This window comes from Patiria miniata, unplaced genomic scaffold, assembly GCF_015706575.1.
Source record: "Patiria miniata isolate m_02_andy unplaced genomic scaffold, ASM1570657v1 HiC_scaffold_11, whole genome shotgun sequence".
NCBI lineage: Eukaryota > Metazoa > Echinodermata > Asteroidea > Valvatida > Asterinidae > Patiria > Patiria miniata.
The window spans coordinates 5,680,142-5,698,808 of record NW_024037049.1 but is presented as its reverse complement, the minus strand read 5'-3'; the positions used below and the strand labels follow the sequence as shown (position 1 = coordinate 5,698,808).

The window sequence follows — 18,667 nt, the reverse complement described above, 5'->3', positions numbered from 1 at the left end:
TACTTTGCATGAAAAACCTACAGAACATGTCTATTTCTGTGATTCATCACCATTTATTTATATGACAGGTATAAATTTGGATTTAAAAAGGGTAGCTTCTTGAGTGCTTTAGTTTTGTATTACATTTACATTTTACACATGCTGGTATCACATGTCAATATATTGAAAGGGTTATCGGGATGTATGTGATGAATGTGTTGACATTTTCTTTTAAGAGCATCACCGAACGGTAGATGAGGTTTGCTAATACAGTTGCCCAAGCATGGTACACGTACAAAGTTAATATGTGCAACAACGTATGAGGAGTAACTGAACCCTCTCTTTAACTTTCCAACGACATTATAATTAGAAATTGCCATTGCTATGAAACAGCCATAGGATTTATGACATTTTTAACAATTTGTTTTAATTTGTTTGTGAAATTTAATTTGAATGTGAAACAATATGTATGTGGCCTGTATGTATCTGGCCTGCTGAGGCCTGTTCCCCTCCCCTCCCGGCCCCCAGGTTCCCCCTACTGGATGTTGGTGCACACAAAATTAAGCATATTGTGTTTTTACCCTGAACAAATTGAAACACTCCCCCCCCCCCCCCACAAAAAAAGTAAAATGAAAAAAAGGGGGAGGGAATAAACAAAAGTAAATAAATAATAATAATTAAATAAACAAATAATATTAATAAACAGTGCTCCCCTGCAGACAATGATTCAGTTCCATGCAGTCACTTCCTTAAGTGTCATAGGAATTAAAATGATCCTGGAGAAAATATTAATTCAAATTCATAAATAGCTGGTCTGTGCTTATGTGAGGAAAAAACAACCAACTGGAGCAACTCGGTACAAGGTTTGTGTCTGGTTCTATCCAAAGTCAGAGTGTGTCTAAATAAGAATAAGACAACAACAAAAAAGGAAAATATTAGCGATTGCAAGATGATTGACAGAATGCACAAAAAGCTAGAAAGTCATTTTATTGGATTATTATTATTATTATTCTATCATTTCTGGTAATGAAACCAAGGATTCCTAAAAAGTGCCCTAAGCACTGTAGCTCGCAAGCCTGAAGAAACCTGTGGAGAGAAGACAATGAGAAGAAATTACAGATTGAAGCAAGTCAAATAATTATATTAACATAAACAAAGATCCAACGAACCATAACAACTTCAGGGAGTTACATTTTGTAAATTTGGACGCATTATAATGTGCAGACCTTGGCTCATTCACAGGGAAATATAATCCACATCTTTTCTTGGCTGGTTTGGGGGCAAAAACGATCTAGATTTGGCCAGTAAACAAGGAATATTTTCAGTCCAGTCTCACAGAGGGCGCCGTTTGCGAAACCGGAAAACATTTGCGGAACCGGTCAAAGCACCGACCTCTACAAAATGTCCTGGCAAATTTTTCTTTCAAACGATCGCAGAAAACTATTCATATCATGAAGTAGGTGAGTAATTTGCGCATATTTATAGATAGGTAGCTTCCTGTGAAGGCGCGTTTTTTCGCCACAAGACGCTTCAGACGATTTGCGATTGCGGAACCGGTCAAACGACTGTACCCGACATCCTAGATATTTCTTTTGGCACAGTCATGACAATCAGCTGACACAGTCATGACAGTGACAGTTGATAGATGCAGTACTGAAGAGTTGTTGGACTGGTTGTTTCATGTGCCAGTCTATTTTCTTGTATTGCATGTTTTCAGTACCTCAAGTTTTGGGACTGTCATACACAGTATTGAGAGTCCCAAAGTAGGACCAGTTCTAGGGGTATACCATGGTTACGGAGGCCACACAAGTGCGGCTAGGCCTAGCCCCATAAATGTGGCCTATTTACTGGACTGCCTCCGTAAACATAGGCCACACATCCACATGTACAAAAAACGTGTCGACTTTGCCAAATTTTGATTTTCACATTTAGGCTTACTTTTTACGTTTTTTTGCTTTAGAAGCATTCTCACCCTCTATATAGGCTAATCAGAAAGTGCTGCCTTTTTCAGATGTCCATTTTTCGTGAAATTTCCAGATACATTTGCACACGTTTGCGTAGCCCGACTGCGTCTGGCCGTACAGTACTATCGCAAGCTCGGTAGTACGGCCAGACGCCCGATGCTTCCACAGAGACTGAATTTTTTGGGCCGCCGATGTAGCGATTTTGCTACATCTTTCGATCGCGATTATCTTTTCATCCAGGACACAAATTTCCAAAGTTAAGGTTCGTAGTCGTAGAGCAACTCATACCTTTTCGAAAAAACGTTCTTTGGTCTCAATATTTTCATCCATCTGGCCACAAGATGAATTTCAGTCATCAGATTCCACAAATATCGTCCCCCATGCGATCCCCCATGCGATTTCAAAATGGCGGCCGCGCTGTAATGTATGCATTATGCGAGCGCGCTTGGGCAAGATAATGAATATGCATTATTTAGTTCATGACCTCGTGTTTGTATGGCCAGCCTCGCAGAGTGTCCGACAAACGTCATAAACTATGATGCATATTCATTATCTTACCCAAGCGCGCTCGCATAATGCATACATTACAGCGCGGCCGCCATTTTGAAATCGCATGGGGGATCGCATGGGGGACGATATTTGTGGAATCTGATGACTGAAATTCGTCTTGTGGCCAGATGGATGAAAATATTGAGACCAAAGAACGTTTTTTCAAAAAGGTATGAGTTGCTCTACGACTACGAACCTTAACTTTGGAAATTTGTGTCCTGGATGAAAAGATAATCGCGATCGAAAGATGTAGCAAAATCGCTACATCGGCGGCCCAAAAAATTCAGTCTCTGTGGAAGCATCGGGCGTCTGGCCGTACTACAGAGCTTGCGATAGTACTGTACGGCCAGACGCAGTCGGGCTAACGTTTGCGTATCAAAATTTCAACATGAAATTTCACAAAAATTAAATATCTGAAAAAGGCAGCACTTTCTGATTAGCCTATATAGAGGGTGAGAATGCTTCTAAAGCAAAAAAAATCTACAAAGTAAGCCTAAATGTGAAAATCAAAATTTGGCAAAGTCGACACGTTTTTTGTACATGTGGATGTGTGGCCTATGTTGGCCACATTTATGGGGCTAGACTAGGCCTTACCCTCGACTGTCAGCAATCACACCAGTTCCAGCTTTCTTCCTTTCGTTCACTTTGCGACTAATTGCAAGTAAGTCTATTTTCCTCCTCTTTTTTCGACGCCCTTTTCCGTGTTTCTGGCGTTTATTTCCCCGCATGTTTATTCTTTCAATTTACAAAATGTAGTTGTAGCGTCTGAGTTTGATCTGACTCGGCAATGTCGTGATGTGCATGCGCTATATGCATGAGTACAGTCGCGTCGAGGGTACGGTGTAGCTAGGCTATTAATCGCGGAAAACTTCATTGCACGTGTGTTTGACTTTGAGACATTGATTCCGTCCATGCCGTCTGTGTATATGGAGATCAATGGTTTGAGACTGGAGTCAAGACTTGGCACCAGCCTAGCCATCATACGTACCATGCGCCCTCAAGCGATGAGTCCGTCGAAAATTCGCTCACATGGCTACCCATTCGCTCGTACCCGTACCCTCCCCCCCCCCCCCCCCGCCCTGTTTGCAGGGCGGGGGTACGGTACGAGCGAAGTCTACCCACAGCCCAAAACGGAATCTGTGGGTTCGATAATGGTACAGGCGCGGCAAAGGGTTTATCGCAAATATCGCTTGACCTAGCAAAAAATAATACTAAAGGACTGTGGGAAGCTGCAATGATCCTTTCCTCCCTACGTACGTACCTCAAAACGTTTTGGCTAAAGCGAAATCGTATAGCAGCTTATTTTGCGACAACGCGCCTATTATTTTTTTTATTAATTGCCAAACTTTAATAAATATAGACAAAATATTTCACAATTCTCTATCCATTTTTTTGGCGTGCATTTTTTTTTAACAAGACTTAGCCAGCCTAGTAAAGCTGGTCCAAGAGCGCACTAAATTATACTATTGATTCAGAATGGCAAACACGTTCATAGAATAAGCTGTACAATCAGGGGCGGCGGAATGCTTTTCAAACTTGGGGGGGGGGGGGCACCAAAAAGGGGCACTTGCTCAGAAAAAGGGGCACCGTCGGTGTGAAAGTGGAGGAAAAGAATATGGTCCCGTTCATTTCGCTATAAATCTATATGACGAGAAACAAACTATGAATACGTTGTCCATCTTGCTCTTTTTGTTTCTTTTACCAGTTATGTAGAGAGACCTCTTTTTTTTATCGCGGGAGGGGCACTGTTGCTTTTGATGGCCAGTTCAGTGACCATTTTATTCGCGTGAAGAGCAGTATTATTTTTAGGGGCCAGTTTTCCATCTGGAGAAGTTATCGCGAGAGGAGCACTATTGTTTTTTATGGCAATTTTTCCATCTCGAGAGGGGCACAATTTTATTATTGTGTGAAGGGTATTTATGCTTTCGATGGGTAGTTTTCCATTTCGAGAAGGTGCACTATCTTGTTAATGCGAGAGGGGTAGGGGCAGTTTTGCATTACAAGAGAGGAGACACATTTTGTTTGTAGCGCAATCATATGCTTTCATACGTGCGTTTGAGGGGCAGATTTGTTTTCCTCTGGGGGGGGGGGGCACATTAATAACCGCGAGAGGGGTACTTTTGTTGGCCTGGGAAAATGTGCAAGATTTTTGAACACGTATGCAAATGAGGAAAAGTCTGGTGCCTGTATGTGCGTTACATTAGCGCTTGTTTTTCGTATGCGGTGTCTGGGGTAAAAAAACAGAGTCAATTCGTCGGAGCGCGAGCATGAGTTGCGAAAACACGATTTATTTAAGTAAACTGTTACATGCAGTATCACATTTCATATTAATATGAACAAATTGGAAAGGAAATGAGTATTTTCGAGACGGCGCGAAAACACGTACTGCACGCAACAGTTTTGAATAACAACACCAAATACACGATAAAAATCAATTTCTAGCCAATTGCGGTATCGAATCAGGATACAGCAAGAAAGTTTCCTACAGGGCTTACTATTGGAAACGCAGTTGGAAATAAAGTAAGCACTGGGGACGAGGTTGGGTCACGGTGCACCGTGACCGCGGTGGCCGCGCGCAAGTGATGAAAACGAGTCAACTTTCGCCGTGCGCGACGACTATACACTTATCTTATCATTGCGGTCCATAGCCTTGGTCAATGCTCTCGTCGTTATTCGTCCCGTACGCGGTCAATCGTCGGCATATATCCTCACGCGCTATGCACATGCATGTAAAAATACAGCGCAAACAGCGACCTCACGCGGCCACTATTTTCATGCAAATCAGTTGGAGACGATGTCGAGCCTTGGTTCAATCGTCCATGTGAATTTTTGGGGGTGGTGCTCATTATGTTAATAGCCTTAGCTGACCTTAAATGTCGTTTTCTATTGGTCGATCGTTGCGTGGAAACTTGCATAGTGAAACGTGGCACCGTACATAATCCATACACAAACACATTGTGTGTCTCTGCACACGGCACCAATGCACAAAAACTGTGGTTCCTGTCACGTCCGCAAAAGGCGGAATAGCTGCAAATAATTTGATGACGTCCGGATTTACAAAGGTGTGATTGGACACTCCACATATTAGCCCTGCCTACATTATCTGTATTCGCATACGAGGTCGTGCGCTGGAAATCTAGCGCAAAGTAAAGAAAAACATAAGCTTTGGCCGACGATTGAACCAAGGCTCGACATCGTCTCCAACTGATTTGCATAAAAAATAGTGGCCGCGTGAGGTCGCTGTTCGCGCTGTATTTTTACATGCATGTGCATAGCGCGTGAGGATATATGCCGACGATTGACCGCGTACGGGACGAATAACGACGAGAGCATTGACCAAGGCTATGCGGTCCACTGTACTAATTCAAGCCCCATTGAAAACAGTGTAAAATCAACAAAGTTACGGGCCAAATAACATGCATGCCAACATCACTGGGGTTTCTCAAACAAAAATTAAATTATTGTCTTGTCTTTCATTTTTTTTTCATTTCTTTTCAATTTTAGGTACATTAATAGCCAATTACATTTTTAAATATTCACACCCAAACAAAATCACCTCCCGAAAAGTGATAGTTCCCAAGCCTGCATGTAGCCATTTTACAAGTGGCATCCTTCCACTTTCACAGGCAAATAGGACCCATTTTTAATCCGTAATTTTATCAAGCCTGCCCTCAGATGGAAGCCTAAAAATATGGTGGCCCTGAAGGGACATCGCATATCGCAAACGTGTGCGCATGCGTATGCGATGTCGCGAAATTTATCGCGAATGTGTGCGCATACGTATGCGATGTCGCGAAATTTATCGCGAATATGTGCGCACACGTATGCGATGTCGCGAAATTTATCGCGAATATGTGCGCACACGTATGCGATGTCGCGAAATGTATCGCGAATATATGCGCACACGTATGCGATGTCGTGAAATTAATCGCGAATATGTGCGCACACGTATGCGATGTCGTGAAACAATTCGCGAATATGTGCGCACACGTATGCGAATTTGTTTGCAATGTCGTGAATTTTATTGCATACCTTGTCGCATACCTTTCAGTAAAATTCCTAATGAACTGGGGAGTTGTAGCAGCTAGTCTGGAATCTAGACGTACTGTTAGATACAAACAGGGTCTGACTAATAAACTTCGCGCGCACGCTGTTCCTCGTGCAATATGTGTACTAGTAGTAACGATTGCACGAGGAACAGCGTGCGCGCGAAGTTTATTAGTCAGACCCTATTTATATCTAACAGTACGTCTAGATTCCAGACTAGCTGCTTCAACTCCCCAGTTCATTAGGAATTTTACTGAAAGGTATGCGACAAGGTATGCAATAAAATTCACGACATTGCAAACAAATTCGCATACGTGTGCGCACATATTCGCGAATTGTTTCACGACATCGCATACGTGTGCGGACATATTCGCGATGTCCCTTCAGGGCCACCATATAAAAACCAGGGAGTTGATCCTTGGGTATATTTACACAATTCCACCGTTTTTAAAGCCAAACGGTCTCCGTTTCCAAAAGAAATTGTGGGGGGCACTTTTTATGCTAATGACTCGCGTAGAAATTATCAGTTGAATTAGTTCAGTGCACCCTATAAACATATCGGGGAGATGGGAACGCAAAAGGTGGATCTGATCCGGCAATTTGACCTGTTAACATCCGCCCGGTACACGAGTGGCGCGAAAATGTTGCGGTCTCATGAACGAAGAAACACATTTTCAGGCGTGTAGCTCATGTGAACATTTCCAGCGTATACAGTAGTAGGCATCCGTCCGTCAATACTGACGATGGACTGCGCCCGGGGGATTGTCGTCTTTGTTGCAGTGGCGGCTGTGGCTGAGCAGTCCAATTCTTGCATGACAGTCTCTGCCGCAATTAGCGCAGACGAAAGGAGAGGGGACTGACTCAGGGGTGGGGGCTGCTACTCGCAATTTCCTCCTCTGCCTCTTCTCCTGCAGCAAGGAGGTGCGCCTCTCCTCAGCGCGGTGGATCCCTGCGGCAACTGTCTGTCTCCAAGCACTGCGATCCTGGGCGGCTTCCTCCCAGCTGTTGGGGTCTATGCCAGCCTGCCTCATGTCGCGTTTACAGACGTCCTTGAATCGTAGGTTCGGACGACCAATTGGCCTGGAGCCTGACGAAAGCTCGCCATAAAGGATGGCCCTTGGAAGACGACCGGAGTCCATCCTGTGGACGTGACAGAGCCATCTGAGGCGGCGCTGGCTCAACATGGCGAACATGCTGGTGGAGTGGGCACGTTCCAAGACTTCCGTGTTGGGGACTTTGTCCTGCCATGTGATGCCAAGGATGCGGCGTAGGCAGCGCAGGTGGAAGCTGTTCAGCCGTTTTTCTTGTCTGGTGTAGGTGGTCCAGGCCTCACTGCTGTATAGCAGAGTGCTGATGACGCATGCTTGGTAGACCTGGAGTTTTGTGCACACAGTTAGGTTCTTGTTAGACCACACTCTCTTTGCCAGCCTGGCCATCACTGCGGCGGCCCTGGCAAGACGGGTGCTCAGTTCTGCGTCAAGTGACAGGTTGCTGGCGACTGTTGATCCGAGGTAAGTGAAGGTGCCCACACAGTCTAGGGTCTTGTTGTCAATAGAGATGGAGGGTGGGGTTTCGACTTCTTGGCCCATGACATGGGTCTTCTTAATGCTGATGGTAAGGGCGAACTCCTTGCATGCATAAGAGAGCCTGTCCACCAACTGCTGGAGCCCTGTCTCTGTGTGTGATGCTAGAGCTGCATCATCTGCAAATAGCATTTCCCTCAGGAGTACACTGGTCACTTTCGTCTTGGACCTAAGGCGGGCAAGGTTGAAGAGTTTGCCATCAGCTCTTGAGTGTAGGTAGACGCCTTCAGGGGATGAGCCAAATGCAAACGACAGCAGGAGAGAGAAGAAAATTCCGAAGAGGGTCGGTGCAAGAACACAGCCCTGCTTCACTCCGCTGCGGATTGGGAAGGCCTCTGAAGTTTCTCCATCACAACAGACTGAACCCTGCATGTTGTTGTGAAATGATGTCACGATGCTGAGAAGTTTTGGAGGGCAACCAATCTTTGCAAGCAGCTTGAAGAGACCATCTCTGCTAACAAGGTCGAAGGCCTTTGTGAGGTCGACGAAAGCGAGATACAAAGGTCTCCTCTGTTCACGGCATTTCTCCTGCAGTTGTCGAAGGGTGAAGATCATGTCCACCGTGGATCTTGCTGCCCTGAAGCCACACTATGTCTCAGGGTAGACGCGCTCCGCCAGAAGCTGGAGCCTGATAAGGGCAACGCGTGCGAAGACCTTCCCCACAGTGCTGAGCAGAGAGATGCCGCGGTAGTTGTTACAGTCGCTGCGGTCGCCCTTGTTCTTGTACAGGGTGACGATTTTGGCGTCACGCATGTCCTGGGGGACGGCTCCTTCATTCCAGCAAAGGCAGAGGAGGTCGTGAAGATGTGGCAAAAGGGTTGGTTTCCCAAGTTGGATGATGTCAGATGTTATCCCATCAGCACCTGGGGCCTTGCCGCAAGCAAGAGTGGCGCGAAAATGTTGCGGTCTCATGAACGAAGAAACACATTTTCAGGCGTGTAGCTCATGTGAACATTTCCAGCGTATACAACATGCACAATAAACAACCGCTGAACTACGGGCTAGCACCGCGCATGCAAAAACGCACGTGGTATCCTATAACTACACTATATAGGCCTTATTTTTGTTGCGTGTTCGTCCATTACTAAACCTTTTTCATTCATGAAATTTTACTTATTTTTCCATCCATAAATGACTCTGAGTCCGCACTCACCAAAAGACTTCACTTTGGCACAGAATCATGGAAAAGCTTACGAGTATGCGATGAGAATAGTGCCGATAACGCGGTACGAACGGAGGTGACAAATCTGAAGTATTGATTATAGAAAATTGGAAAATCATGTGACCGTTCCTAACCAATGAAAAGCTTCAGAACCAGGGAATCCCTTATCGATGCATTGGTTTTTGCCGTGATGTCACACAATGAGCGGCTCTGTTGGATTTCACTTGTTAATTTATGCAAGCACGGATCCTCTACGGATCCGTGATTTATGTTGGTGAATTCGCGTAATTTTTGTCGGTGAATTCTGATAGTGCTGTTTTGAAAACTGACCCATCCTGGCCTAGCATGCAACCATGCAACAATGGCACTCCCACAGAGCGCGCGTAATTCCGAACTCAGTGACCTTTCGGACCCAACATTTCCGTACGAAAAGGTGGATCAAGCATAAGTGGGAACGCGACTTGCGGTTTCGTTGCGTTAAGATAACGATCACACCAAAATGCCGGATCTTGATCCACCTTTTCCCAATTCAAGTGGGAACGCGGTGTGTGTGTTCGAGAGGTATTATAACACTCTGTTTAAGACCGGTGGGAGTCTGGCTGGATGGGTGATAATTACCCGAGGCGAAACCGAGGGTGATTATCGCCCATCCAGACTCCCACCGGTCTTAAACAGAGTGTTTAATGCCGACCGAACACATACTTATTCCCATTCATATACTTTTTCAAAAACAAATCTTTTCGGTCCAAAAATTAAAACAAGTCAAAAACTAGACGCTGCCAACCATTTTTCAGCAATTTTACTTCATGTTTTACGAAACTGACTATAATATGGAATGCCCCTCCACAAATCGTTACCTTATAAGGACATTGGCGTGCGCGTCGTGCGCACTGCGCGATGTCGCGCAAAACGCAGCTGGGCTGGTGGAGTGTGAATTTCGGACCATGAAACACTGATTCACTGGTAGTATTGCGCATGCATACGTGGGGAATGTGAACGTTCAACCAATGAAACGTTAAAAGGCACCGGATTTCATGGGAGTCCAAATTTTATGTGACACTGGAAAAGTGTTTAAGACCAGCTAGCCATGTCTTTATCATCAGTTTAAGACCGGCCACGTGACGGGATCTCGACCAATATGAATGCGTAAACTGTCTTAGGTATTTATGAATACCAGTTTAATTCACAAGTGACAGTCAGTCAGTGCTAAAGATATAAGTGACAATATTTATAGCTCTAGTTTATAAGACTTCTTATTTCAAACGCTATAGCGTTCTCGGCAATTACAAGGCCTAGTAGGTAACAAGTTGACTCACCGGGGCTTCATCAGTTTTACTCAGAAGTTTCCGAAGATTTTAACCAGATATCCATTTAGACCAAGGGTATTTTTACTAGAATACCTTTACTTTAAACGGATACGTTTAATGGGCTTGTAATTTCATAGATTATCTGGGATTTTAAAAGCTATACTAACTACATTTTTTTGTTGTTAAGTAGCAATGGCTGCAAATCTTACTAATAGGTAATGTATAGACTTTTTGCTCAGATTTTTTTTCTGGTATAATTATAGCATTCACAGTACATTGTTTTTGTATGGTGTACAATTATTGAACATCTATAGATACCAGATATTTTCGGAACATTTCTATTTGTTCTTAAGCATAATACAATGTACTATTATACACATATATTCACAAATCAAATCAACCCGAATTTTTTTAGTAACTGATAAAAATGTGTTCGAAATAAAACCTGTGATCTATTTCAATGTCCCACGCATAATTTGCATTATGATGGCCAAATTGCCATAGACTAACGTAGCCAGGACAAAAAAACACACCGGTAACTGTATGCCTATATGCAGAAATAGAGTTTTCAAAGTTGTATTGCTATCTGGCGCTTCTACTACACATATATAGCCAAATCTGTTGTAGGCGGTAGTAACAAAATCGGTTCCATTGAAGTGTAACACTGGTTGCGTCTAAGTTTCATGTGCGGAGTAGGCTATGTTCTTCAGGCACTTGTGTTTCCGTTTACCGATCCTGGATTTAAGCACCGGGCCTCGGTCGTTCACAGATGAAGGCGTATTTTCTCGTACAAGTTTCATCATTCCAATAGCCGGAGATAGTGTGGATCGCCCCGCAATCTTGGCTGTGACCGTAGTTGTTAGGCTGCTCACGCAACCAGTTGGTGTAATCCAATGGTTTGTTGATACCGACCCATTTGTAGTGGCCCTCCCAGTCGAGGTCGTTGAATCCGACCCAGAGTCTATCGTAACGGCTGCCTTTCTCGGCCCACATGTGCAGGATGAAGTCTTCCTCCCCTGCAGTATTAAGGGACACCAAGTTGGCTTTGTGGTCCAAGCCCTTGCAGTGCCCCTGAGCACTGTGCCAGTCCATGGCCTTGCCAATGAAACGGTAGCAGCGGTTACCTCGGAGGGTCCAGTAGTGAGGACAGCAGTATGGGGTGACCGCCGCCTGTACCGACGACAGACCCACGGCTAAGAAGCAAACCAAGGCTAACAAATACCGTCCCATCTTCACGGCAGATACGAAAAACTGATTGCGTTGGCTGTGATGAACGATTGGTTTGGCTTGGTATTATTACGAAGTGAATGACGTACACTCATGAACATCTAGCTATAGTATACCCAACCCGGTATATAGGTATACTGCACCTTTGTTTGCGTATTGTACATGTATATTGACTACCCCAATTTTTGAAGTAGGTGCACCAAAGCTAATATTGGGCAAGCCTCGGTTGTTTTGAATAACACTGATCTGGTGATATGCAAATTGTCACGATTGAAATGAAATCTCAAATGATTTCCAATAGGTTATTGTTGTAGAACGACCCTTCTAAACTTAAAGGGTTCCACATCTTTCAGTTTCCACGACCGCGCAACATCTCAAAGATAATGTAACCGTCAAAGAACGTCTCCATGGTGAATTAATATTCGTTACACCGACAATTATGTAATATCATTGTATCCCACTAAACAAGGGCGTGAATCACTTCTCATAAGTAGGTGAAACCTTCATCAGAAGCATTAGTTAATGCGAGCGCGCGGCATGGGGTTCGGGGCTCCGGATTTGGGATTGTAGATCTCAGGCATAAGACAAAAGACCATCATTAATTTTAAACAGCATTTTCGATTTTGGAGTCATTGACTAAACTATTCTGAACTAGAGAATCAAAATTATGTGGGCTACAATTTTTATTCGGGGACGAAAACAAGTGTGTGTGTGTGTGTGAGGGGGGGGGGGTGTCAAACGATATGATATCCCCCACTTTGAAAAGTGATTGGGGGTGTCCCCCACCGATCGACGCCCATGTCTCTATATCCATGGCATGCTTCGAGAAACCTTGTGGAAACTTTCATGTTGCTAATACAATGGCTTATTTAATTTTAAACCAGAATACTTGAACCAAGAGAAGCGGATTGCATTGGTTTCATCTTGCATCGACTTCAGGTAACCACAGTATGCCCATTGGCAGAAAATTCATAGTCGAGCGCTGCGCATTGTGGGAGCTGTAACACTCAGTGTGATACAAATACGGATTGCAATCAATGTTTTATTGCCGGCTAGCCTACGTTTACCTTCTTCAGAGTTGCACCGAGACCGATTTTGCATCATCAGCCCACCCCCCCCCCACCTCCAGCTATGTCTACAGGTGGTTCGATGGGTCCACAGTGAATTGAATGAATTGACGTCGATGATTGCATGGCCTGAATTTGGCCCGTGTCTCATTTCATTTCAATGTGATTTGTATAGCACTTCAGCGTAACCATTTACACAATGATTTACCCACTGCCAAGCCCAGCCCAACCCAGCCTGGTTTGAATTCACCGAGTAAAAGATTAGCCCAACCCGTACATTCTGTTTTCACGATAGCGCTAGAGACACAGACACGCCATACCTGCTAGTCCGCGAAATTAAGAAGAGGACAGAACACTGACGTTGACATATTGACGGTTTAAACGTCACCTGCCATCAATTAGCAGAGGGCCAGAAATCTGTGCAGTTAAGACAAAAAATATGCCTTTTAAGGTATTTTCTTAACCTCAAAAGGGCCGGGTTATTTCGACCATATCTCACAGCCGGATCCCCCCCCCCCCTCAGATCTCGGCCATCGAGTGACACAAAATTATGAAACTCGGTACATGCATAGAACAATACCCAAGAAATTGCATGACTACAGGTTAAAGGGTTTTGGAATGATGGCTAATTAATTATTCATGCACTAATGGTAAATCTGCTTTGTGTACACTATACGTGGGGAAATTCAGTTTTCACGGCGCGTAGCGCCGGTGTCATATGAAAATCGGACTCGTATGAAAATCGGACTCTTTTCCCCTTTTGTTGGTTAAACCCTCTCACGTGACCGGTCCCTCTCCTAATTATCTATGCATGAGCATGCGCAATACCACCAATGAGTCCGTATTTCATAAAACCTAAATTCATGCTACACCGGAAACGTTTTCGCTGCGCGGCAACCCTCTGTCAGAATTTTATGTTTTTGGTATCAAAAGATGCGCAAGACTCGAGGCTAAAAAGTCAGGACAGCTTGGGTCGCGAAAAAAAGATTGGCAAGGGTATCGCGGAAAAAGTTGAGGGGGGGGGGGCGGATTCCGCCCGCGGCCCTTTAGGGTTTAAAGAAATAATAATCGTATTGGTGGGATATAATACCGGACTCCGTCTGTACTTTGATCAATCATTTCTTTTGTTTCTTACTATCTTCAGTTTCTGAGCACCTCAAAGCAAATGATTTCACTTCGCGTTTTCTCCGTACTGGCGAGTGGGTGGCCCCGCGTTTTTCTCATACTGGCGAACAGGTAGCACTGTTCGCCGGTATGGAAAAGGCGCGGTGCTACCTGTTCGCCAGTATGGAAAAAACGCGACGTATAGTCAAGATACCAGTCGATAGGAGCGCCTTTCCCTTGTTTTTCGTTTCGCTGAATGTTACACGAAACCATTAAGGCAAAGAGATCGGAAGACCAAAACATTGATAGGCCTATCAATGGGCAAATTGATTGTGCTTGAATGTTTTGTATGAACGAAGCGTATCCAGCATATTCTGCTAATGATAAGGAAGTTGATAATTAACAGTTGTTTGCTTTCAATAGCTTGGCAAAGGGGGAGGGGGATTGCTACATTTTCTAAGGTGGGGAGGGGGCATCGGCCCCCTCGGCCCCCGTTTCCGCCGCCCCTGAGTGAAGTGGTCGTGACTGCAGGCACATTTCTATAGGTATACATGTACATGCATGTAGGCCGACATCTGCAAGGAAACCGGGACCCAATTGGTTTTTTTTTAAATTCCTCATTATAAAGGCATGCACAAAAATATCTTGCCACATGCTTCCTAAAAAAACACCATTGCCCTAAACCATAAGCTAGACAACGTATATGCGGTGTGCAATCGAATGAGGAAGGGCACCATTGATAAGAAAGAAGAGGAGGTCGAAGGGTTGATTCAAACTTTGGAGTGCCAGTTTCGAAGAAAGTTCACGACTTCTTTTGGGTTGTCAGTCTATCTGTTTTATACATTTTTACACTCATTTTCGAGAGGTTGCATTCATGAGTTAAAACATTATGTCAACCACACCTGAACCGTACAAGAACGTGTCTTGAATGGCCATTGCCTGATGGAAGTCAGGGGAAATGCATGCATTTCAAAACTATAGGTGATAAATACGCATCGCGTGGAATTAATATTTGAGATGTGGTTCAGCATTCAGCAGCCATCTTGGATATTTTCGGGGGGGGGGAGGGGGAGGTTTAATGCAGACGTATCCCTGTGGAACAAAGGCACTGCACCTCACAGATTGCACGTATGCTAAGGGTCCATATAGAAACAACTTGGTTTTCATTACTGCAATCACAATTGTTTTTGAATTGAAAATTGATTTTAATTAAAAAATAATACATAACCGTCTACACTGACTTTAGCATCTGTTTACAATTGCAAACAGTATAAGAAATAAAGTGCATATGGTGCTAGCATTTTAATCGGTTATGGTTAGTGAAGTATATATAAACGTTCGAAATTGAATTGAACATTTACAACGTCAAAACTGATAAAGTTTCTTCCCGGAGCATTTTCTTAAACAATGAAGTGGTGAAAACAATAACTAGATTTAAAAAAAAATGAAAACGGCACTCCACTGTTTCTTGAGCATTACCAAATATCGTTCAATCCACTATTACTAAAAGAACCGACTGCCATGAAATGGGATGTGAATTTGTCATCATTAATGTTGATGTAAATATGTCAAAACATTGGTGTTTTTTTCTAAACTGAGTAGACACTTAGGATAGGAAAAAATACTTTGATTCGGTCGAAAGGATAATACAAGTTTAATTTTAATACACTGGTGATTATATCCTGAAATAATGTCCAAAGATTTTTGAAAAATAGTCATTTAGACGTAATTGCAGTGATTTAGTATCACTTCTATCCGTTGCCCTTTCACATCAAAGACAATCCATCAGTGTGCACAATTATCAAAGTAGTTATTCTGAACGGTACGGTACGCCTCTTACTGTTCGTTAACTTCCCCAAATCATATCGTTTTTACATTATCAAGGTACATAATCGTTCGCATGTAGCTGAAGTTCAAATTATCTCGAAATTTCTATTGTTAAGAATGTAGGAAAAGTGATACGTGTTCAACATTCGTAACAAAAGTTTAGTTTTGACGTTTCATCTCACAGATGAAGGGACGCTTGTAGACCAGGCAGCCATGGTCATTCCAACGACGATTGGACCGGTACACCTCAACGCAATCCAATTCCCCATGGTTATTGGGTTCACCGGGCTGCCAGAAGGTGTAGCTGCTATCCTTGAAGAGGGTTCCGTCGTCCCATTCAAACCTCCTCTGGTTCCAATGGAAGTCTCGGAGCCCGATCCAGTATGAAACGGCCTTCTCAGCTCCATTCTCCTCGAAGATCTTGTGGATATGGGTGGCCTCCTCCTCCGAGTTGACGGTCACAAGGAAGGACTTTCCAGGGTTAAGATTGTAGCAGTATTCGCGGGCTTCAAACCATGTCAATGGGATGCCGACGTAACGATAGCATCGCCCACCCCGGAACTGAGACCAGAGTGGGGGGCAACAGGCTTGGCTTAGCCCGGTGACGAATAGGATAGCCACGATGATCAGTAATAGCTTCATCCTGAAGACTCACTGTAACTCTGTGTATAGTTTGACTACAGGTTGTTCTGCGGGTCCACAATGAATCGAATGAACCGACGTCGACGATAGCATGGCCTGAATTGGGCCCGTGTCTCATTTCATTTCAATCTTTAGTAACAGCACTTCAGGTACTCAAGGGTAACTAACTACCAAGCCCAACCCATCCCAACCCAGCCTGGGTTGAATTCACCGTGCATACAAGAGTGCAAATTCCACGAGTGACGTGAGCCCAACCCGTGATTTGTATTTGCACGATAGCGACCGTAACACAGACTGCACGCCACCTCTGTCATTCCTCGGAAAAAGAGGACAGTAGGCCTATAATATTGACATATTGACAGTTAAACATCTCCTAACATCAAAATATCAACAACACGTACAATCATACCATACTTTTACCGAAGTCCAAAAGAATGACATCAGTCTGGCCTCGATGCTCCAAAGTAGTTGCCCAGTCGTGTACAGATGTTTGTGTGGCAGGGCCAAGTAAAGCGACTCGGACTATATTCCGCATCGCTGTTTTCGTCGACACTTGCCCGGAAACCACCAATACCACAGAAACACAAACTGCGCTTTGTGGCAACCATACGCCCATTCTGTTCCCAATCATCTCTCTTAAGGCTATCAAGGCCTACAAGCATGTCTTCTGCGCATATTGCAATGACGCATCTTTACAGCCAATAGGCCGCAATCGTCTAAATTGTAACATTTATGGAGGCCTATATGGAGGCCTATACTCCTTACCTCAATCAGTGATGCGTGACGAGTAAGGTTGTGTACTATCCGCTCTCCCTCTTTTTACATAAATTTTGCGTCATTTTGAAAGAAATATTGCCACTTCTGCTTACAGTCATTTTAGATAGATACATCTTACCATGACTGACAAGGATCCAGCAACTAAAGCACATCGGAGTCGCCGAAAACCCAGCTCAAAAAAAGATCTCCCGAGCCCGAATGACAGCGACCAAGATGGCGGCTATGTTGCGTCATGCGTATGCAGTGACAAGCTATCGATCATTGACGACAAGCTTGACAAGGTTCTGGCGTCAATCACTAACATCGAATCACGACTGACCTCCCTAGAGCTTAAGCACCAACAGACCCACCAGCAGGTGTCTTCAAATGCCACAGACATCGCTGAACTCAAAACATCTGTAACGTTTGTCCAGGAAAGTCATGACGCCATCAAAAAGCTGATCAACACAAAAACCGAGTACAACCTGCGGATCATCAGGAACCTCGAAGACAAGATTGATGACATCCACAATCGAAGTCGCCGTAACAACGTTGTCATCCAAGGCATTCCTGAGAGATCTGAGGCCGGATCGGAATCGTGCGAGGGCTTCGTCCATGAGCTCTTGGCCAATCATCTAAAGCTCCAGGGTGCCGACGAGATCGAGATCGACCGGGCACATCGCACGGGTCCACCACCCGGTACAGGCTCAGCTGCAGCACTCAGCTCACCACGCCCAAGACCAATTCACTGCCGGCTTCTTCGATACAGCGATCGTCAATTCATCCTAAAGAATGCAGCAAAACATCTGAAGAACAACAAGTTCAAGGGCAACAACATCTTCATAACGGACGACGTCACACCCAAAGTCAGGGCCCAACGCAAGCAGCTGAGGGAAATGCACCTGCGACGCATTCAAAGAGAGGAGCGGGTCCACTTTGCGTACATTCCTTGGTCAGTACCAGCCATGATCAGGTACAAGATCCAAGATGGCCCGTTCAGATCATTCCGTCTTGAGGGAGACGCCTGAAGTCAACAATGCATCACAATGTTCACTTACATTTAATCTTCACTGCTCTATTCATGTCCTTTGTTTTGTGTATTTATGTGTGTGTATTTGTGCCTCAGTGTGAGACAAGCCGACATCACAAGTTTATCCTGCTTATTCTGGTGAGTTATATTTCGTGCTTGATATGTTTTGATTTTGTTTTTATTAATTAACCAATAAACATACCCTATTGAATGACTTCTGATATAGATCCAGATACAAATTTTGATATTCCCGACAAAAATTGCTATTACTACGACCAGGATGAATTCAGTGATCATTTCATTACGAACACCGATATTAAATTATTACATTTCAATGCTCGTAGCTTACGAAAAAACGTATCAAGCATTAATCAGTATATTAACTTACTACGGAAGGATTTTGCAGTTATTGGAATATCGGAA

At 44.1% G+C, this 18,667-nt stretch overlaps 3 protein-coding genes across 3 annotated transcripts in view; all 3 read right to left on the bottom strand.

The window, feature by feature from the left end:
- Positions 1-3,445, bottom strand: part of LOC119743011 (digestive organ expansion factor homolog) — a 29,697-nt gene extending 26,252 nt beyond the window's left edge. Inside the window, exon 1 of the mRNA XM_038219322.1 lies at positions 3,087-3,445. Within this exon, the coding sequence (XP_038075250.1) occupies positions 3,087-3,220 (134 nt within the window). The 5' untranslated portion in view covers positions 3,221-3,445. The remainder of the gene's footprint in view (positions 1-3,086) is intronic.
- Positions 3,446-10,980: 7,535 nt separating this feature from the next.
- Positions 10,981-11,921, bottom strand: LOC119741191 (echinoidin-like). Its single transcript, XM_038216911.1, has one exon. It carries the CDS (start codon positions 11,819-11,821, stop codon positions 11,333-11,335), a length of 489 nt encoding a protein of 162 aa, XP_038072839.1. The 5' UTR covers positions 11,822-11,921; the 3' UTR covers positions 10,981-11,332.
- A 3,211-nt stretch (positions 11,922-15,132) lies between these two features.
- LOC119743004 (echinoidin-like) lies at positions 15,133-17,187 on the bottom strand. The gene has a single exon (XM_038219311.1). It carries the CDS (start codon positions 16,456-16,458, stop codon positions 15,976-15,978), a length of 483 nt encoding a protein of 160 aa, XP_038075239.1. The 5' UTR covers positions 16,459-17,187; the 3' UTR covers positions 15,133-15,975.
- Positions 17,188-18,667: the final 1,480 nt, after the last annotated feature.

Excerpts from the sequence above, each read along its gene's own strand:
- LOC119741191 (XM_038216911.1), bottom strand. The coding sequence starts at position 11,821 with ATGGGACGGTATTTGTTAGCCTTGGTTTGCTTCTTAGCCGTGGGTCTG.
- LOC119743004 (XM_038219311.1), bottom strand. The coding sequence starts at position 16,458 with ATGAAGCTATTACTGATCATCGTGGCTATCCTATTCGTCACCGGGCTA.